The 23,294-nt window shown below is 37.3% G+C and overlaps 1 protein-coding gene across 3 annotated transcripts in view; it reads right to left on the bottom strand.

The window, feature by feature from the left end:
* The window catches only part of LOC111144146 (cell adhesion molecule L1 like), an 80,864-nt gene that overhangs the window by 3,568 nt on the left and 54,002 nt on the right, over positions 1–23,294 (bottom strand). For 2 of the 3 annotated variants that reach the window (XM_022498307.1, XM_022498308.1), the window contains 11 exons: positions 20,058–20,159; positions 19,644–19,841; positions 18,061–18,131; positions 14,598–14,820; positions 13,281–13,396; positions 12,947–13,151; positions 12,626–12,748; positions 8,874–9,053; positions 5,314–5,475; positions 4,431–4,562; positions 1,396–1,468 (listed from right to left, as the gene is read on the bottom strand). In XM_022498307.1, the coding sequence (XP_022354015.1) occupies positions 1,396–1,468; positions 4,431–4,562; positions 5,314–5,475; positions 8,874–9,053; positions 12,626–12,748; positions 12,947–13,151; positions 13,281–13,396; positions 14,598–14,820; positions 18,061–18,131; positions 19,644–19,841; positions 20,058–20,159 (1,585 nt within the window). The remainder of the gene's footprint in view (positions 1–1,395; positions 1,469–4,430; positions 4,563–5,313; positions 5,476–8,873; positions 9,054–12,625; positions 12,749–12,946; positions 13,152–13,280; positions 13,397–14,597; positions 14,821–18,060; positions 18,132–19,643; positions 19,842–20,057; positions 20,160–23,294) is intronic. The other variant, XM_022498309.1, reaches the window with a different exon arrangement.

Genomic DNA, 23,294 nt, shown 5'->3' with positions numbered 1-23,294 from the left:
TTATTATAGTTTTCGTGCCTTTAAAACTGAATTCTTAATATCTGTCTTTCAAATATATTTTGAAGTTTCCATAGGCCCCTAATGATTCTTGCCTCATGAAATTTGAACCACAATTTGCAAATTTGTAAAGTCCCAAGTTTCTCGGTGTTTCAGTCTCTCTGTCTCCTTCCCTTCCCCTTTCCTTCTCTCCCTCCTTCTCTCCCCTTTTTCCTTCCTCCTTCTCCCTCTAATGATCCTTATTCTAGAAAGAACTTCAAGTGATTAATCAAGAAATATAAAAATATAAAGAGAGCTTTGATTAAGTGGAAAAAAGAAGAATTAGTATAGAGCAAAGTGGAGCCTATAATGAGGCTCAGTTGTACATCAGTTAACCTAGAACAGCTCATCATAATGCTCCATGTCATTGATTACAGTAATGGATCCAGGGATGGACCAGCTGGAATCAATCAGGGTCTCTATTCCCAGATGAATTCCTGCCTCCTGTGTGCTAAAGGCTGTATAAGCCCAGGAGTTGCAAGCTCTCTTAGCGGCAATATACAGAGGACCTGATGGAAAACAAGGACATCTGAAACAGGAAGGGCTAAGAAACAGAGATGGTAGTGGAAGGGGGAAGATGGTGAGCAACGGGAGACTGAGAAGTTGAATCCATCCTCAAGAGCTACCTCCTTCCTCCAGATACCCTGCGGTTCTTCCCAGGTACGACACTCCTCTCTACCTTGAAGTTTGGTCATGCTCTACCCACTAGCTAACAGTAACACAATCCATTTTGTTCTTTACAGCCTATCTTAGCTCTTTGGATGATCCTTTATCAGCATCCCTTCAAGGCACACAGGAGTTGCTCCCCTTTTTCCTCTCTCATTCTCTTTACCTAATTACAGTCATTTGCAGAGGTAAGTTTTTTTTTTTTCCTCTGAAGACTAAGTCCATCTTGAGGACAGGATTTGTAACTTACCGTTGCCAAGTCTACACAGAAGGTGCACAGAATATATGTTTACGGATGTAAACTGCATGAAACTTGGGCCCATAATGGCCATGCTGAAGACTCCAAGGTGTTTTAATACTCCAAATAAATAATTCACTTTCAATAAAAATAGTGAAATTGTGTCCTTTCGCATAGAACGCAGAGCTTTAAGAAGTCTCACAGCACACACATCTACCTACAGTATGTCACACACATCCCTGCACCTGGACGTGGGTTGCTCTCTCTGAAACAGGCCCTATTTTTGCAAACTATTCTTTAAAAAGGCATTATGATATAGTAGTGTAACCTTTACTTTAAAAATAAATACTTGTTTGTTTTGTATTTTTAGGCTTATAACCTGATGAGTGGGTGTTTTGATGCATTTTTTTTGTTTTGTTTTGTTTTGATGCATTTTAAAATGGAACACTGTTTACCTGTATTCACCAAAGGTCTCATCTTTCACCGACTGAACTTCTGGATCTGGATGCAGATCTTCCTTTTCTTTCACTAAAAAACAAATAGCGGGGAAAGTAGCACAAATCATGTTTAAAGGCATAGTAACAGTGTTTTTAAAGATGGATAATCAGTGAGAACAGCATTGCTCCAACTTTTTGATACTAGTGAGTCAAGGTTTTTTGGGTTTTTTTTTGTTGTATTGTTCTTGTCATTGTATCTACAACCCATTAGTTACCTCTTTGTTTAAGAAAAAAAAGGAAAATGATCTCCTGGAGTCTCCTGATTCGTCATCAGAATTACAGCATGTAGCAGGTCTTCATGGGACTCCTCAGTACTCGGTGGGCAACAAGTCTTACTGGAAGAGTCAAACTTAGGTATGGTTTCTTAATGGAGACCAAATTACTAGATACACAGTTTATTATCCAAAACTTTTTGAAGACTGTATAGGCTAATAGCAGATCTATGTCACTAAACTAAAGTGATTAAGAGTCAACCATTTGGCTGTTCTGCTCTCTCTCTCACTCATAATTGCCCCCAAAATCAGAATATTCAGGTTTATTGTGACATTTTATTTTTATTTTTTTTTTAAGATTTTATTTATTTATTTGACAGAGAGAGATCACAAGCAGGCAGAGAGGCAGGTAGAGAGAGAGGAGGAAGCAGGCTCCCTGCTGAGCAGAGAGCCCGATGCGGGGCTCGATCCCAGGACCCTGAGATCATGACCTGAGCCGAAGGCAGAGGCTTAACCCACTGAGCCATCCAGGCGCCCCTATTGTGACATTTTAAATTTGATTTATTCCAAATACTGGGACAAGGAACAAGGGGGCTCTTATTTCACTTTACTAGACTCAAGCAAAAATCCTGATGTGGGGGATGCCTGGGTGGCTCAGACAGTTAAGCATCTGCCTACAGCTTGGGTGATAGGCTCCCTTTGTCAACAGGGAGTCGGCTTGTCCCTCTCTCTCTCTCCCTCTCCCCCTGCTTGTGCTCTCTCACTCACTTACTCTCTCTCTCAAATAAAATCTTAAAAAAAAAAAAAAGGAAGAAAAAGTTTCCTACTTGATATGGGAAACAAAGGCAAAAGAAATGTAGCTTACATTAAAATCTATTTGCCGCTTACAGCCCACTGATGGATAACCTGAAACATGGAGAACAGGACCTTCCTCAAGGAACTCGTGGCTGCTTTAGCCCCTTAATGTTTAAAAGTAACCTCATCTTGGCAGCCGCTGGCCCCTTAAGGTCCTGAAAGCCTTGTTTCCAGATTCTTTGGAGACTTGTGTGGTCCCTCACCCCCATGAATTAAAAAGTATACAATCAGTCACTCCTCACAATCCCAGTATAGCTCTTTCTGTTCACAGGTCCTGTCCCGTGAGCAGGGAAAGGGTTAAGGTATAGACAGGGAGAGACAGGAGGCCCCTGACTCCCCTGACCAGGCTCAGAAACTACGCCTGGCAGGTGGATGCTGAAACAGAGAGGAACAAGAGATAAGGGAACAAAGCAAGATGGCAGAAGTCTGTCAAGGCCACGAGCTTCCTAGGCAGTTCTCAATAAAAGACTGCCACTGGAAGTCCTCAGTGCCAACCCATTCAGGACCCCTCTTGCCCTAGAGAGCTTTTTTCTTTCCTTTCTGCTCTCAGCTTCATTTAATAAGCTTTCACTTCACTTCACCCATAGTGTCTGAAAGATTCATTCTTTGACTCCACGAAAGGAACCCAGCAACCCTGTAACAATCCTTCTTCATGACATCTTTTACTACTACTTTCAGAGACCCGAGGAATTCTTGTTAGTTGTCCTATAATGTAAAACGCTGACTTTTTTTTCTTTTCCATCATTAGAATTTGGAGAGGGTCACACTTCACAAGTGACTACTGCTTGGGGATCCTCAAAAAGGAATGCTATATGTCTTTAAATTTTCCAATTAACTAGGACATTCATTAATCATTGAAAATCTAATTCATAATAATTCAGTCCTCATAGGAAAAAAAAAAAAAGATCTACGATTGCATAAATTTCCACGCACCAAATGCATAGATGTTACAAAAATTTTAAAATTGTGCTCTTCTTTGATTGTTCAATACACATATAGGTTCCCAATAAATATTTGCTAAATTGGGCACCTGGGTGGCTCAGTGGGTTAAAGCCTCTGCCTTTGGCTCAGGTCATGATCCCAGGCTCCTGGGATCGAGTCCCACATCGGGCTCTCTGCTCAGCAGGGAGCCTGCTTCTTCTCTCTCTGCCTGCCTCTCTGCCTACTTGTGATCTCTGTCTGTCAAATAAATAAATAAAATCTTTAAAAAAATAAATAAATAAATATTTGCTAAATGAAGAATAAGCCAATAAAAGAACTTTTCACTAAAAAACATCATCAAACTAATATCAGTGGGATCTAAATCTTTCCCCTTCTATTAAAGCATCTTGAACACTAAGCAGTTAACAATAATAATAGCAACAATATAATATGCATATCTAAAAGATAAATTTGGAAGTTGAATTAAAGTCAACCGTTATATTAACTCCGATGGTTTTTATTTATATTTTATGTACATTAATTCAGGAGGCAGCATATCTAATACGTCATGATAAAAAAAAAATGCATTCCCAGCAATGGTTAACTCTAGACTAGTGCAGCCAGTACCATTAAAAGTTACTAGCACAAACATTCTCTGGGTCACAAATACATGACAAGGCATATTTAAATAGGTCCTTCCTCTTAAGATGTTAAAATATGTGTGTGTGGTTTAGTGATTAGTGTTCTTAACAACTATGATATTTTACAGACTGAAAATAGAAGGTTAGAAGTATTATATGCCTTGTTAGAGACTAGTAACCATGTGAAAATAATATTCTAGACCTTACATCTTTTGGTTAGTTAATATAGGAGGTTTCCCCCCTCTCAGTACACCGACTTTAAGTGCGTAATTAAAAAAAATAAAAGATGTCTCTGAAGAATGCCTCCTAGAAAACACTATTTAATAAACTGAAAGTATATTACTATATTAAGAAACAGCTTTACCTGAGTACTTTCCACCTCTGTTCCTCTTCACAAAGCAAATAGTTAACAGGATTAGCGTGAGAAGAGCAATGGCACACATTAATCCAATAAACCAGCCTTGAGTGGAGATGTCATCGTATAAACCAGCGTATTCTGTTGTACAAAGAGAAGTCACACGTTGCATGCTAGAAACAGTCTTTAGGATTATGTCCCCTTTGGGAAAATGAAACATCATTTTTAAACATACAAAATAGCATCCATTTTATTTTTCCTTTCAGTGACCCTAGAGGGAATGTGACTTAAAGGACATTTCATGGAAAGAATACTGGTAAATGGTTCATTCCGTTTTTAAAAGGGCCCTCTCAAGTTGCATTTGACTCTGAAGATGAAAACCAAAAAGGGACAGCGGAGGCAGAGCAAGTGAAACACAGAAGCAGCACAAGCAAGCGAAAGCACAAGCTGCCTTGGTTATGTGCAGATTGCTGCGGAGTTTCTGCACGTTTTATCCTGTTTCGGTTTTCTGCTTAGTTTTTGTTATTAACGTGTGTTAATTGGCAGGAGATATTTTTTTAGTCAGCTGCTCTGGCGAAAACGATAAGGATATGTTGAATCTTTGTGGAACATTTTTCACTTCGATAATTTTAGAATGCTATGATGAGCATGGGGTGTTATATGCAACTAATGAATCGTTGAACACTACATCAAAAACTAATGATGTACTCTAGGCTGGCTAACTGAACATAATAATGATAAAAAAATGCTATGCCAAACACACTGAGACTGTTATCTTTGTAACTAACGTACTCCGTACTTTTATCTTTACTAGAGGAAGTGTGTAAAATTAAATAATCTATAAAGCAGATTTATTGTCTAAGAAGTCCCCAAATACAATCTCATGTCTCACCTCTCCCTCTTGTCTCAATTACATCTTCAAAAATGCTATTGTTATCAACCCAATTCTTAGTCAATAGGCGAACTATATGTTCAGCTCCCGGCTCAAATACCTCTACTGGGTGAGTCTTTTGAGTAAGATTGACTCCTTCTGATATCTTCCCGATACTTTTACCTAAGAAATGTACACAGTTAAATCATATAAATTGTAATCATTGAAAAGCAGGACATGAAAAGTAAAAACAAATGAACAAACAAACAAAAAAAACACTGTTATTTGGGAGGAGTGCCATTTGCAGGATTTTTTTCTCATAGTTTTTGAATTATCAGGAGATCAAGAATATCAACATTTCAAGATTTTCTTTCTTAATATCCTGAAATGGAGGAAATGAAATGAATTTAATTCATGTCCTTTAAAGATGATGTACTTGTTGATGAAATTGTACTATAAATCTGCCCAGTCACATGAATGTTTCAAAACCAAACACAAACTTCAAAAAATTACAGTGTCATTTTGTACAATTTGAGTTTTCACAGACCTAGCAGGAAACTGAACATGGCCATTTTGGCTTATTTTTGAAGGCAAATGACATTATAACTTTAAATATATATTACTTTTTTTTGTCTTGGTCTTCTCTATAAATATTGATGGAATAGTATCATAACATGGTCATATATTAAATACTTGAAATTTATAGAAATATAAGTAAGTTTATAGGTACATAAAGTACAGTTTATAAGTACCTTTAAATGAAATGCACTGATATTGTTAAAATATTCTGAGACATTAGTACTTTAAAAAAAGAAACATGAATGTATCAATATATTAGCTGTAGAATCTCATAGTAACAGAAACTCAAATAGCAGAATCTCAAATGAGTCAGTGTAATTAAATATACATCTAATTTCTGATGTTGCAACAAAATATATAAAATAGTTTTGTATTTGATCTGTAGTTTTGCTGAGAATCAACTCAATATAATAAATGTAAATAATGTACACTAAAAATAATTTATGCAATGTTGAGAATATTAAAAGTTCTGAAACCCTGTGTCAATGGGTATATGTCACACATTAAAATTTGGTTATAACTTTTAACCACAGAATAGAAATTGATGATATAGTTACTGATAACAGAAGGGCTTCATTAAAAAAAAAATGTCACCATGGGAGAAATAAGGCTAATTATATTAGTTGAGCAAAGCCTTTAAGATTGAGCACCACTGAAATAGAACACAATTAATTTTGACTTGAAAAACAGAAATATTAGTATAACATTAAATAGTGCAAGCTTTTGAAAAATAGAGCAAAGCAAGTGTTTTGTTCAAACCAGGAATGACACAAATATTTCTTATTAGCTCCATCATCTCCCCCCTCTTAGACTATGGAATGTGAGCCACCTGAAAATCAGAGTGACAACCAGGAAATAATCAGAGGGGGAAAAAAAAGCTTGTGTATCAAACCCCATTTTCTGAATAAATGCCAGATGACCTTAAAATGTGCTATCTAGGCAGACCCAGGAAAAGAAAGATACGCAGAAATAGATTCCAATTTGCACAAAAGTTATTTTTAGAGTTTTTTGTGATATCAAGATTTATCTCCTCAGTGAAAAAATATGTATGTGTTTTTCCTTTTCCAAAGATCATGCTGAAATCCAGAGGCAAAAAGAGATTATAGTTTCTTTCCTGTAAATACAGCAAGATATGCCTACAGAAGAGAAAACAGTGTCAACAGGGGAAGGGCCAGTAGCTGAAAATTCAGAATCCTGAAAGAAAGCAAAAACATACTAGTAAGGAACATTTTCAAATTCCTGAGACATAGGGTAGGGAAGAAATAGGGTGTAAGATACTTAAGCACATTAACGGCATCTTTAATTTGCAAAGAAGATGCAGCATCTTTTACAAAACCACACAGTGCTTTCCATCTGCTAAAAACAGTTTTTCCAACATGAAGGCGACCAAACCCAAATTTTCTAAATACTTCCATATATGTATATGGTAACTATAACTATTGTAAGAGAATTTTATGCATTTTTTTTCTTACCTGCTACAAATTAGCAATAATGGGATTAGCATATCTCATGCATATTATGGTCTTGGTTTTAACAAAATAGCAACCCTTTCCATGCCTCAAACCCTGTTTTGAAAAATACGGAAGTTGCATATTTAGATTACTACTATTCTGACTTCTTTGTATTGAACACTTGATGCCACTTTGAACTCTTGAGAAATAAGATCCTTTTAATTACTAAAAAGTTTTCAATTATCATCTTTAAATCTCTCTTTTAAGTAGGTAAATGAATTCTTCATTTCACTTGGTGTCTCATTTTGTCCTTGGGAATAATGTGTGGGTTTCTCAGAAGAAACTCTTTAAGTATACATACTTTTTCCATAAAGGGGAGTTCTGAGTTGTTAGGGTATCTGAGGAAAACATAAACCCTTCATTAGGTAGACACAGTAGGGAAAGTAAGAAGGAGAAACAGACAGTAAAGGTCAGAGCATAACCATTCACACACACACATTGACTTGCCAGTGATTCACATATACTTGAATGTATTTTATAATAATATGTATATTTTATAAGTGGGAACTTAGTTTTTCTCATTACTATTTTCTTTTTCCATCGACTCGATCTTTTTTCTAATCTAAAATTTGGAAACCCATCCAGGGGAGTTTCTGACAACATAGTACGTGATAAGCAAATGATTTGCCTTCCTACCATCTCCTTTTCCTTGTTCCGTTCCTCAAATATCCTTCTAGGTTTAATCAACTTGAATCTGTTCAAGTTCAAGTTAAAAAACTTTTTTTTTAACTTACTTTTTTAAACTTTTTTAACTTACTAACGTGTGCAACAGTTCCTCTGATTCATTTCCTTTTTTATGCTCTGCCTTCTGAATTTCTCTCCTTTTAACTTTAGCAAGAACACTGCTAAAATCATAACTGTCAAAATAATTTGGGAAGAGAAATAGGTCTAGGTTGGAAAAAAAAAAAAAAAAAAAGAACAAAAAAAACCCCAAAAAAACAAAACTGAAAAGTACAATTGAATTTGGAGAATTATACAAATTAAATCAGAGGTTGATGGGCCATTTCCAAGCCAGTACTTGGCATCAACCAGTAGACAGCAAAATAAAATTGATACATAAATCTCTCTCTCTATATATATATATATGAACCAAGACATGGAAGTGAAATGTATTAGATCATTTTTACAAAACATCAACCAGGGCAAGAGCCAAATATTTTTCTGTATGAAAACACTTCCAAGAGAAAAATATCCCTCTCTAGTAACCTTATGAATAACTTCATTACCTTACATACTCCTATCTTAATTAAAATTATAGTTCCTGACCTTATATACACTGAGGCTATAGTTCCATTGCTGTTGTGTAGAAATCCATAAATTGAGTCAATGTGAATTTTACAAACAAGAGAAATAAATTCTCTATCTATATCAGTGAAAAACAAAAGGTCAGATAGATTGAGATCACAATCATTTCTTATTTACAATGACTAGCTTGGTACAGTCCCTTCGGAGCGATTTAAAAAACAGCATGCAGAAGCCTCCTGCACTTACTCCCTTCTCCTAACGTGGAGCTTTCCTCCGTGATTGGTTTTCCGCAGCCCTTTGAAGTGCAAGCCCTCAAGTAGAATTTGTACTTGGTGGTGGCATTGAGGTTTGAGAGACGCCAGCTGGGCTTCCATGGAGTTGTAATGTTGATATCATTTAGTGCTCCAAGCTCATAGGTGTCATTTACTAAAGAAAGAAACACAAACAACAATGCCTCAGAATTCATGCCTTAACAATTCAACTTATGTTGTCCCTTATTGTTGACTCTGTGTATGCTTGTGGTATGCAAGGCACCATCTTCGTTATTCACAGCCATTAACTAACTTCAATTCTGTGACGGAGACATAATTTTATTACAGTATCATATATGGGAAGGTTGGGGTCTAGATTTACAGCCAGTAACTGGCCAAACAAAATTTGAATCCAACCACAGTTTTTCCACTCCAGAGCCCATGTTCCTTTTTTTTTTTTAAGATTTATTTATTTATTTTTTTGACAGAGAGAGAGAGAGAACAAGTAGGCAGAGCAGCAGGCAGAGAGAGAGGGAGAGAGCAGGCTCCCTGCTGAGCCGAGAGCCCGATGCGGGGCTCAATCCCAGGACTCTGAGATCATGATCTGAGCTAAAGGCAGAGGCTTAACCCACTGACCCACCCAGGTGCCCCCAGAGCCCATGTTCTTAATCACTATGCCATACTGGAGCTCCACATTCATCATACCTATTGAAAGAGATGGATTTCCCCCTCTATTATATTTTCATTGGATCCTTCACTTTTAACCTTTTGGTGTAACAATTTGGACAATAATTTGCTTCTTCTGTGATTTCTGGTTCAATCTGAGGCACCAAATAAGTACTTATTATATGTAAAATCAATAAACTGATTAATAAATTACATATCTTAAAATGTCTACCATATACTAAGTACTATGGCAAGAGCTATTCAGAAAGAAGATGAATTAGAGCCTTTCAAAGAATTTGCAACCAGCAAGACTGTGGGATTTGTGCAAGAGTACAATGTTTTGTAAGATTACAGTAAGAACAGTCCAAGAAATGAAACACATCCCAAAACTGGGCAGCCATTAGTAGCAAGGGAAGGGCTAGAATAAATCCTCTTGACCCTCAGTCCAAGATATCATACAGGTAAACAAACAAACAAACTCTTACTCTTGACATAAAAATGCCTTCCTTGGTCTATTTAATGCAATTAGATCAAAAATGAAAAATGAACAAACTAAAGCTCCAAATGTTGAAAATTAGAAAGAAATATCACTCTTTATATTTGAGAGGATTCCTATAAAAATACCACAAAGTCAGTTGAAAAACTACAATAATCAATCTATAAATTGGGAGAAGTATAGAGCTCTCAGACACATAATCAACAACTGTTTAAGAACATACAAAGCAATAAAAAGAGATAAATTATCGGGGCACTTCAGTGACCCAGTCAGTTACACGTCTGCCTTTGTCGTCTCAGGTCATGATCTCAGGATCCTGAGATCAAGCCCATTCTCAGGGCTCCCTGGTCGGCAAGGAGCCTGTTTCTCCCTCTCACCCCCACCACCCATGCTCTCTCTCACGTGCTCACTCTCTCTCAAATAAATATTTAGAAGTTTTTTTAAAAAAGAAATAAATTATCCAAAAATATTTCCCTCATTTAATAGAAAGCAAAGTAAGTGTACAATTATGTCATTTTATTAAAAAATCCATATACTAAGCAATACAATAATCACTGCCCTTGTTAACATTCCAGACTTTTCTCTCTATATTCTAGGAATTTGTTTTTAAAATGATCTAAATCTTACATACGGATCAACACAAAGGTTGGAATGCAATTAACGTTGTTTCTTTATTGTTAAGATAAAGAAAAATCATAGCTTTACCAAACAAATTAACATTTAAAAAGTCCTCAAATATTTCTTCAGTGCTTTCTACATATTTGAAAACCAGTTCATGGAATACTGTAGGCTTAAGAGCCCAGCATGGGAAATAAGACTGACTTAGGTGTGAATCTCGCTTAGTACTTATTTTACTACGTGGCTCTACATAAGTGAATTCTATATGCCTCAATTCTCACATCCACAAAATAGTGAAAATACATTCTTCATAGATTTTCTGTTTTGTTTTGTTTTGTTTTAAAGATTTTATTTATTTATTTGACAGAGAGAGAGAGAGACCGCAAGTAGGCAGAGAGGCAGGCAGAGGGAGAGGGGGAAGCAGGCTCCCTGCCAAGCAGAGAGCCCGATGCGGGGCTCGATCCCAGGACCCTGAGATCATGACCTGAGCCGAAGGCAGACGCTTAACCCACTGAGCCACCCAGGTGCCCCTAGATTTTCTGTCTTAATGAAAAAATACAGCAAGAGTACTTAGTACTGATCCTGCTACATAGCAAACACTCAAAAAATGCTCAAGTGCTATCTCTATTACAATGATGCCTGTATCTGTTTAATCATATGACCCAACCCAGACGGGCTATCAGGAGCCGAAACTCGTACATGACCTGGATTGTGACAAGCTTTGAACTACATGGAGGCAGAGCAGCTTATCAGCTTTATCATCAAGGTGGCTTTTGCAAGCAACATAGTCCTAGTGTTTCCGCTGTTTGGGATGCACGTCCTCACAGTCTAAACATTTCTGTGATTTCAGTTTCCTAATTTCCATTTTGAGATGATGCTTCGATGTGAAGACTGTTAGACACTGAAGGCACTGTGATTAAAAATGACTTCGTTTCCTCTAAACATGTTGTTTTCAACCCAATGGCATAGCAACACAAGAGCAGAGTCCATCCTGAGTAAGGAGCCAAAGAAAACTCTTTAATGCTCTCAAAACAACCGGCCTACGCCAGTGGGATGCCCAGAGAAGATTCTACAAACAGATGTACATTTAGGGTTGAGACCAGAAGCACATGTCGGAGACAAAAGAGGCAGTGTGGAAGTTACGTGAGCTTCAAATCTCCCTGACATCATTCACTTACTCTTTTCTTTGGCATGTTCTTAATTCTCAAGGACACTCATATGTAAGTATTACACGTATGTCTTCTGGTACCTACTGACTTTTCCTCTAAAACAGGGACTGCCAAATCTTTCTGAAAAGAACTAGATTGTAAATATTTCAGCCTTTATGAGCCACACAATCTCTGTCACAGCTAATCAACTGGGGCCACTGTAGTGAGAAGGCGGCTGTAGACAAATGTGAATGACATGTATGGCCTGTTCATGAAAACAAGCAGCAGCATGGATTTGGTCTGCAAGCCGTTTTGCAGACCCCTTTGTTGTAAGGAAGTAAGCCAACTTACAAACCGCGACCATCAGAATCTAGGCAGAGCAAACCAAATACTCAACCAAAAACGAAGGATTAACAGCTAGATCCGGGAGCACCTGGGTGGCTCAGTCAGTTGAGCATCCGACCCTGGGTTTTGGCTCAGGTCATGATCTCACGGGTCATGGGATTCAGCCCTGCATCAGGTTCTGTGCTTGGCATAGAGTCTGCTTGGGATTCTCTTTCCCTTTCTCCCTTGCCTTCTGCCCCTCCTGCTCGTGCTCTCTCTCTCTCAAATAAATCTTTAAAAAAGTAGGTGGATCCAGGGGTGCGTGGGCTCAGGTCATGATCACAAAAACCTGGGATCAAGCCCTGCATCAGGCTCCATGCTCAGCGGGGAACCTACTTCTCACTCTCTTGCTCCCTCTGTGCTCTCTCAAATGAATAAATAAAATCTTAAAAAAAAAAAAAAAAACAGGTGGATCCAATTCAGATTTCTACTTACTTATCTGATACTGTAGTAGATAACCAGTTAAGTTTCCATTCAGTTTCTTAGGTAGTCCCCAGGTTAAAGTGGCAGTGTCCTTATCAACTTTGATGACCTTGAGAAAAGCTGGTTGTTCAGGTACTAGAAAACACAAGACCAAGAAGTTACACTCATAAATTGGTAAATTTCTTTAAAAGAAAAAAAAAAAGCTCCATTAGATCCCAGTTTTCCGTAGCAATTGAGAAGCTAACTCATATGAAGTATATATTGATTAACTACTACTAATTTGGTCACTGGATAATTCCTATTGTTGGCATTATTCTTCACTGTTATTCTTACCTCCTTCTGGTGTTTGAAATATATAAGGCTCACTCTCTGGACCGGCTCCTTTGGAATTATAGGCTAAAACTGTTAAGTGAAATTCACTAAACGCATCTAGAGAAGGAACCATTCCATAGTTTCTTTGTCCTGAAAATCTCAGAATGTTTACTTCTTTGGGATGTGCTCTTCCATCCAACAGACTTTTTGTTTTCCACCAATTTATCTGCAATGGAAATAGGATCCCTTTAACATATCAGCCACGGTGGCAGATTCTCCTCTGGCTTCTTCTAAGATCAGTTCTTATTTGCATTTGAGATATTAATTCAGCAACAAGAAAATCTATGATAAAAACCTGATATCCTTTCAGATGTCCATGTACTCTGTCCTTTGGAATCGTTGACCAGGTCACTTTAACTAATGTGCTGTTTATAACGTCCACCCCATGGATCACTGGAGCTGTATCAGGATCTGTTAAGCACATAAGAATGATGAGCTTTTAAAACCCTCAAATGTGATTATTAGGATCCTTTTCAAAAGGTGATTTTTCATATTGCTTAATCTGAGCAAATCACTCTTATGAAATCAATTCCAAATAGAACTTAAGAGAGTGTCTCATTACAGAGGAGTTTCAGAGCCCAAACAGGTTTCTAGAAGAGGATAGTCTACCCCTGGAACCAGTGTCCAGTGAAATATTCTGTGGGTATCTTGCCTTTAGAAACAAATGAACTAAACAATTTAACAAATTACTTGAGAGCTTGATCGGTCTATTAATAACAGCTACCATTAACTGAGCATACGCTCTGTATAGGCACTATTCTAAGGGACTGGCTCAGTGGACATAATCCTTAGAACAACCCTATAAAGTGGTATTATCATCCCCATTCTACAGGGGAACTAACTACAGAAGAATAAACCAAATGCAGAGCAGCCAAGACTAATAATATCTTAGATCCCAGTGATATGCCCAGTGTAATTTTATTTGGGTAGAAGAATTTAGGTAGTAGGTGAATAAGGAATTAGTAATTTCAGATTCTCAACCTTTTTCCATTTTCAGATCAAAATATTACTTTGGATACTTGAAGAACAATGAGAATAACTCCTGTGTAGTGACATGGAATACACCATCTTTCCTTTTTTTAATAATCTATTTGTAGCAGTTATTATGGTCTAAGAATTTAATAGTGAGCACATCACTAATACCTCAAAACAGTCTGTATGTGTCCATAATTCTATAGACAAATTTCAGTCTGTATCTCATCTGTATTAGGGAGGTTCCAAAAGTACAACTGAGGCCAGGGATGGCACAGGTGGCTGTTAGAAAGTCTTCGACAAGTAAGGACAAATATAACTGGAAACATTAGGACAGTTATGCTGCTTAACTAATTGTAGTGATGAGTACTGGTCTTTGATCTTTCATACAGTAATAGCTTTACTGGGAAACTGAATAAAATTAAAACTTTTTACATAATTCCTTACCACTCTATAGTGATCGGCTATCCTGCAGTCAACCTGAAAGTAGGAACCATGTGCTATATTTCTTTTTATCTTGCACAGCTAGTACATCCTCTTTGCGTGCAGTGGCTGCTCAAAAATGGTCATTAACTGAAATGCAATATACTTGAAAGAAATTGGTCCTGAAGGGCTTAACAGTTTCAGGTGCGTCACTTACAGTCTTCCCCAGAATAGAGAATCACTGACTGGGGCTCAGGACCGGAGCCAAGGTGATTGATGGCTTGGACTTGGACATCGTAAGGAGCATAGACAGTCGGCGTCATCACCCGCAAGGTGTGGTTTGTGACGGTTTCTTCTTCCCACTCCACGGGGGCTCCCTGTGGCTTCCAGGTCACTCTGTACTCCAGTCCTGGTCCATTCTGCTCCATGGATTTCAAAGGCTAAGACAGAAGGCAAGATTCATCGCGCGTGATCGTGGATACGCTGAGTAAGACACGGTGGCAAGCCACTTAGTGAAGCCATTATATCCGCTCTGGTTCTTCTTTTTTAATCAAGCAATACTTTAATAATTAAAAAAAATACTGTAATTTAAATCACCTGTTTCATTTCAAAAATGGGAATATGCACTTAAATGAATCAATTACATAAACTACATAAAAAAATGTGACTTAACTCCTAGATTATAAGGCTCACTTATATAAACGGTAATTTTGTCTGTATGTATAAGTATTCAATAATGTCATATATATCAGGGTGCCTGGGTGACTTAGTCTGTTATTAGACTCTTGACTTCCACTCAGGTCATATTCGCAGGGTCATGAGATCAAGCCCTGCACTGGGCTTCACACTGGGAGCGTGGAGCTTACTTAAGATTCTCTCTATCCCTCTGCCCCTCCTCCTACTGCTTGCTGTCTCTCCCCCCAAAAATAAAGTAAAATAAAATAATGTCATATACAATGTCTTCTTACAGAATTTGCAGTGCTTTTTTTTTTTTAAGATTTTATTTATTTGTCAGAGAGAGAGAGAGTACACACAAGCAGGCAGAGAGGCAGGCAGAGAGAGAGGAGGAAGCAGGCTTCCTGCCAAGCAAGGAGCCCGATGTGGGACTCGATCCCAGGACCCCAGGATCATGACCTGAGCTGAAGGCAGCGGCTTAACCAACTGAGCGACCCAGGCGTCGCTTTGCAGTGCTTCTTAACTCAGTCTAACTTACTAAAATTTTTTAGATGGGTTGGTTGGAACTAAGTTGAAAGTAGTGCTGTATCAGCAAAACAATTTCAAGTCTACACTAACTCCAAGTTGAATACTTAAATTACCTATGAGAAAAAACATCAAAACAAAACAAAACCTTCTGAGATTTCACAATCTTTGTTTATACTTTGCATTCTAAGTTTTGCACCAAGGTAATTTTTACTACCATATGGATATTAATCCACCAAGGGCTTGAGCAGTGCTCAGATGAATCAGGCCACAAGCTTTTATTGTCAGATTGTAATCTGGAATTACAATTTCCTTCAGTCTCTACCAAAAATAAGTGAGCACAAGTAAAATTATTTAGTTTAGGGGTGCCTGGGTGGCTCAGTGGGTTAAGTCTCTGACTTTGGCTCAGGTCATGATCTCAGGGTCCCGGGATCAAGCCCCGAATCAGGCTCTCTGCTCAGTGGGGAGCCTGCTTCCCCTCTCTCTCTCTCTCTCTCTCTGCCATTTCTTTGCCTACTTGTGATCTCTGTCAAATTAATAAATAAAATCTTTTAAAAAAATTATTCAGTTTACACATGTTTTGTTCCAAGGAAAACAGTTACATTTAATAAAGATCTCCTGCAAATTTTAAAATAAACTGCCACCACATTTAGCACTTTCAAGAAAAATCTTATCTAAATTACTAGGCTCTTTGGTGCCTAGACTCTAGAGGAGACAGCAGGATTATTTTGTATTTGGCTTTCAGACAACTGGCAACAAAACCACAGCAAATTCTTAATAGGCCCCCTACAAAGACAGCAGATCAGAGGAGGTGGCGGTGGGGGGGGGGGGTCTTCTTTTCATCACTGGCTGAGTGCATGACATCTGGGGAAGGTCATTAAAATGAGAGTCCCAGCTTCTCTCTGTGAAATGTAGGGCTGATACCATCCAGCTACTGTCTCCCTTCTGAAGGAGTGGTGAGGATTAATGAGCTGATGTTGGTGGAACATGGTGTGCTTCTCTGAGGAACTGACCTGATAATTACATACTATATCTTCATCTAACCAGTTATATCATCTGTCTTATGGAAATTGCTAGAGAACTTAAGAGAGAAAAAGACAGATACTCTACAAGAATAAGATATTAACATAATTTCAGATTAAAAATTAAGTAATTATGAAGACAATGTGGTAGGAAATATGTATGGCCACAAATTCAAGGAAAGAAATAATATTCTTGACTATACTTAGGTTCTGTGTATTACCACTTTTATTAAAATTTAAAATTTGGAAAACTTAATTTCACTGTAGTGGAATAATGGGTTAGTGTTGACATAACAATATTGAGTTAAAAAAAAAAATCAGACTAAACTTTACACATCCTAAAATTCTTCCCAAAATCATTATCTGGAAAGAAGTTTAGAAATAAATTAGTATATTCCCACATTCAAAACTGTTCTACATTTATGCAGGATTTATGAATTTAATGTTGGAAGTCTATTATTCATCAGAATGTCTGAATGGTTATTCTACTTTCAAGTAGGTTAAATTATCTGTTCATGAATAGGTCCACACAGAGAGGGGAGAAAGTTACCCACTACTACAGAAGGAATTAGAAATGACACTCAAAACAATTATTAAACTTCTCTGAGCAGGTGTAAAATTTTACACTAAATTCAAAGACAAAGCTCTATTTCATAATCTTTCATAGAAAGATATAAAGGGGTGAAAAGTGCAATTTGAAGTCCAAAATATCTAGTAGGTTTGTTGATTTCTGGTGGTATTCTAGTGGTACGGTGGCGGGTAAGACTGCCTACCACCCTGACCACAGTTCCTATATCCAGAAAAAGACACTAATGACAACTGTTCTCAGAAACGAGCACACAAAATGCTTCATAGGTTTAATAAATAGTGGCTATTATTTGGCAGACATCCTTTCGATATGCATAATATTTATTAGACCATGTACAAAAATTTAGGGAAGTTTTTTAGTACTTTTTGAACAAGAGACAATTTAGGATATTAGTTATAAAAATACTAGGAATCTGAAACTTTTTTTTTTTTAAAGATTTTTTATTTATTTATTTGACAGAGAGAGATCACAAGCAAGCAGAGAGAGAGGAGGAAGCAGGTTCTCTGCTGAGCAGAGAGCCCGATGCGGGGCTCGATCCCAGGACCCTGAGATCATGACCTGAGCCGAAGGCAGCGGCTTAACCCGCTGAGCCACCCAGGTGCCCCGGAATCTGAAACTTTTGATAACAGACCACAATTAAGTCAACCTATATACCCTTCCTGACATTACTTACCACTGTTTAACCATATCTCATAACATTCTAATTACAATGATCTGCAAAATATACAAATGAGATATATTTATAAAACATACAAATCTTGTATCTTCATTCTTAAAAAATATTTTTCTACCATTACACTTGGCATGCAGACCTAAAAGAATGCAAAAAAGAAAACAAAGTAGTGTGTAACACATTAGAGAATACACACCTCCCATTTTATAATCATTTCCTTGGGTTGAGAGGCTTGAACCCTTATGTTTTGTGGATTCTTGTCTGGAGCTGAAAAATTGTAAGCATTAAAATTACTTTTTCCAATTTACAGTCCATAGCTTAATCAGCATAACACCCTACTCCCCCTAAATCAGATTTTTAAACAACTTTGATTATATTCATTTATTTCTATCTGGCCCAGCTTGTAAAGACTTAAGGCAGTTATCTTTTTACCAACTTTACTGAGATGTAATTGACATATAACACTGTGTAAGTTTAAGGTGTACAATGTAAATGTATACACAAGTGTGTGTGTATACATACATACTGATGTATGTATATATGTATCCAATCTATAGATACACATTTTATATTTATGTGTATATATATTGTAAAATGATTACCACCTTAAGGCTAGTTAACCCATCCATGACCTAAAAGGCAGCTTTTAAATATATATATATATTTTTAAAGGCGTAAAATCACATGCTTGAAGTGATACAATTACTATTTAGTGGAAAGTAGAAGACTTACTTTAGATATCTCCATTTTAAACCTGCTCTTTAAATTTTTCAACCTTTTTTTAAAAATCCTAAACCTACTTTTTAAATAAACATTTTAACTTTAAATCTGCCTCCCTTTTTGTATTAGAATTATTGTTAGAAATGTGTGTTGTGACTAACTGCCTCTAAGCTAATAAAATTAAACATCATCTATTAATTTCAACAGCCAACAGTTAGGGACTACAAAGAGGTAAGAGCAGGTTATGTGATCCATTTAATAAGAAAGGGCTAAGTGTAGTTTTTGTGCCAAATGCAACTTACACTTCAATCACACAAGTATCTGACTCAGTTACTAGCTCTTCTTGCTTTTTCCTCAATCCAAAAAGGAAATTATACCCTAGCTTAGGTATTTTGCGCCAGAGGAAAAAAAACAATAATACCATGCTATGCTCACACTGTTGACCAATGACAGTAAAGTAACACAAATTTTAGTATTAATCATTCTTAAGATTAAAAAAAATATCCTGGAAATTTAGATAGATATCAGATATCTGTTTAGATATTGAGAGACAATAAATACACTATATGTATAAATATATGTGTGTGTGTGTGTGTGTGTGTGTATATATATATACACACACACTATATGTATAAAATTAATGATATTAGATATTTTAAATTGTTAACAAGGCACCTACAATGAATAAAATGTTTTATCTCAAAAAGTTGAAAAAAAATAAAGGGAGAAAGCCGCCTTTCTATATATTGAACCTCAGTTTATAACATACTTGATATCTGATTTTAACATGATACTTAGCTATCACAAGTAACTCAGAGTAATGTTTGCCCATATACCTCCCTATAATCTCCTGCTCTCTATCAAACATTTATATACTACTCATCAATCTGATGTACTTTGAATATTTGTGTGCTATCAGGTCACAGAACTTTTCAAGCGCTCCAGTAGGAGAAATCTAAAACTCTATACCCATACTATCAATTTTTTTTTTTTAAGATGTTGAAAGATGGAACAAAACTAAAATACGTTCTCAGTAACCTGACGTGAGAAGCCACACACCTGCTGGAGGGGTTTCGTGATGGTCTGACGGCAGGCTAGGCTGGCTTCTCCCTACTTCATTCACGGCTATGACCCTGAACTGGTATCTGACGTATGGGGCCAACGATAGCAAGACTGTTGTTTCTTTGCCTTGGACTCTAGCTAGTTCCTCCCATCGTCCAGGTTCTTCTTTGTTTCCTTCAAATTCAACAATATACTCTGGCAGTAGAAGCACAAGGGGAAAAAAAAAAACAACACGTTAGAATGGGTTTAGTGTGTTTAAGTCATACTAACATTTACACACAGTATAAAAAGTTTTAAAGAATGTGTTAAGAAGGATAATCTAGCAACTGTGGTAAAAAAAGGAAAAAATGGCTTTAACATTAATTTTGACTCAGGAGTGTAAGGAGCATAGTTATCCCATGTCCTCCCTACCGATAATATGGCTATTGTGGTCATCTCCAGCTTCCCACGTCAGCCGAACACTCCTGTTCTGTCTTTCAGACAACTGTAGGTTTTCTGGTGGATCCGGAACATCTAATTAATAATAAAAATAAAAGTAAGGAAAATGCAGACAATGCCTTTGTCAACCCAATTTCATCACTGAGGCACACTGCCGCCCCACTTTCTGGGTCCTGGTCTCCACACCCATCACATCTCAGCAGCCCTTCTGGATACTTTCTTTCTTTCCTCCTTTTAAGATTTTATTTATTTACTAAAGAGACTGGGAGAGAGAGCACAAGCTGGGGGAGAGGCAGAGAGAGAGAAAGAGAGAAGCAGGCTCCCCACTGAGCAAGGAGCCTGATATGAGGATTGATCCCAGGATTATGGGATCATGACCCGAGCCAATGACAGACAGCCAACCCAATGAGCCACCCAAGTGCCCCAACCCTTCTGGTTCTATTTCAAATGCAGCTTCCTGCACATCTATAACCTACTCTAAGTACTCTCTCCCTCTACGCTGATTCCCATTCTCAAAGGGCATCTTTGACCATGAGTATCAAAATTCTTTTAGGAGTAGTTACTAACAATGAAGATTTGGGGCACCTGGCTGGCACAGTTGGTTGCACAACCGACCCTTGGTTTCAGCTCAGGTAGCCATCTCAGGGTCATGAGACTGAGCTTGGGCTCCATGCTCAGCATGGAGTCCACTTAAGTTTCTCTCTCCTTCTTCTTCCCCCCCGCCCCCGTTCGCTCGCTCTCTCTCTCGCTCTCTCGCTCTCTCAAAAATAAATAAATAAATCTCTAAAAATAAATGAGGATGTATTTCTGGGCCCTATCTCTCTGGCATACGGAAGGAGCTGGGCCCAGGAACCTACATTTCTAAACAACTGCCCTGGGTTATAATTATGTATAATTTTGAGAAACATGATCTATCTCAAGTGGATCAGTGTCTTTCAGCTCATATGCTTACTTATATGCCTGGTTCATTTCCTCTATATGACAGATCTTCAAGAGTAGGAACTCCATTTTATGAATATTTGCATCACCAACAGTGCTTGGGATATAAGTGTTTTATGACTAAATGAATAAGTGAAAAGTATATTATCGCTTCAATCATGCATATAATTACCATATGAGAGCAATAAAATTAGGTCCTATGACTATAGGAAAATAAGATAAAGAACATGAACTCAGGCTTTCTTTTCTGCATGCTCTGGATTTTTATTGTAATTTCTAACAATGAATTCTCAGTATATTATAGCAATTTTTATACTCTCTTGGCTAGAGTTTTGAAAGAGTAGGAAGGCAGTTTATATTGGAAGGGAAAAATCTGGCACAGATAAATGTGTCAGAAACTAGAAGATTGAGTAGGTGATGACTTTTTTTAAGTTTTTATTTAAATTGCAGTTAAAAAGAGTGTAATATTAGTTTCAAGTGTACAAAATAGTGATTCAGCATTTGTATACATCACAACAAATACATTCCTTAATCCCCTTCCCCTAATTGACCCATCACCCCCACCCACCTCCCTTCTGGTAACCATCAGTTTATTCTCTATAGTTAAAAGTCTGTTTCTTGGTTTCTTGGTTTGCCTTCTCTCTCTTTTTTCTCCTTTCCTCATTTGTTTTGTTTCTTAAATTCCACATATGAATGAAACCATATGGTATGTCTTTCTCTGACTTAATCTGCTCAGCATAATACTCTCTAGCCCACCCATGTTGTTGCAAATGGCAAGATTTTCATTCCTTTTTATGGCTGAGTAATATTCCATTATATATATATATATATATATATATATATATATATATATATACACACACACACACACACACCTCTTTATCTATATATCAGTTGATGGACACTTGGGCTGTTTCCATGACTTGGCTATTGTAGATAATGCTGCTATAAACAAACGTTGGGGTGCATGTATCACTTTACTTTAGTATTTTTGTATTCTGTGGGTAAATACCTACTAGTGTGATTGCTGGATTGTAGGATAGCTCTATTTTTAGCTTTTTGAGGACTCTCCATATTGTTTTCCACAGTGGCTATGGCAGTTTGGATTCCCACTAATAGATCAAGAGAGTTCCCCTTTCTCCACATCCTAGCCAACACCTGTTGTGTCTTGTGTTGTTGGTTTTAGCCATCCTGACAGGTGTGAGATGATATCTCATTGTAGTTTTGATTTGCATTTCCCTGGCGATGAGCGTCCTTTCATATGTCGATTGGCGATCTCTCTGTCTTCTTTGGAAAAATGTACAGGTGTGTCTTCTGCCCATTTTTTTAATTGGATTATTCAGTTTGGGGGTGTTGAGTTTTATAAGTTCTTTATATATTTTGGATACTATGTAGGTAATGACTTTAAGAGTGTTAAAGTCCATGGAAATTTTTATTAAAAGAAAAACAACTGGGCGCCTGGGTGGCTCAGTCGGTTAAGCATCTGCCTTCAGCTTGGGTCATGATCCCAGAGTCCTGGGATAGAGTCCCATGTCTGTCTCCTGGCTCAGCAGGGGAGCCTGTTTCTCCCCCTGCCTCTGCCCCTCCTCCCTGCTCCTGCTCTCTCTCTCCTTCTATTTCTCTGTCAAATAAATAAATCAAATCTAAAAAATTAAATAAAATAAAAGTAACTATAAACGAAACAAACAAAGAAAACTTATCCCTAATGGTCTTTACTTCCCAAATTTGGTTTCAGTGCTCTTTTGTATTCAGGGACATTTATCTTTTCTCAGAGGAGACAATTAAGTAGTACCTCATAGGGCCTTCCCATGGGCTCTTTATTCTCTGAAGGGGAAGCAACATCTATTGCCCATGCTGAGGACCTGCTCACTGCTGGAAATTTACACTGGTAAAAGACACACTGTTTCCAATTCAAAAGACTCTATTTTATTTTTAAAATGTGGTCACTGAGTGCACATAAACTTTAGGGCCTTAAATAAGAAATTACTTCCTCAACAGTTCTTAGATCTGTGCACTCAGAGAATTTACGTTTGTCTTCAGCACTGATTAAGAGCTCACTCGTCTTTAAAGTTAACTTAAGGAACCAATACAACCTCATGTAGCATCTGACATTAGAATGTGCTCCTTCCAAGAATCATATGGAACTACGGGCTGCACTTGATACCTTTTTTTTTTTTTTTAAGCATTTTTTTTTAAAGATTTTATTTATTTATTTGACAGACAGAGATCACAAGTAGGCAGAGAGGCAGGCAGAGAGAGAGGAGGAAGCAG

This window comes from Enhydra lutris, unplaced genomic scaffold (assembly GCF_002288905.1).
Source record: "Enhydra lutris kenyoni isolate GAN:26980312 unplaced genomic scaffold, ASM228890v2 scaffoldscaffold10, whole genome shotgun sequence".
Taxonomy (NCBI): Eukaryota; Metazoa; Chordata; class Mammalia; order Carnivora; family Mustelidae; genus Enhydra; species Enhydra lutris.
This window is presented reverse-complemented; position numbering and strand designations above follow the sequence as displayed.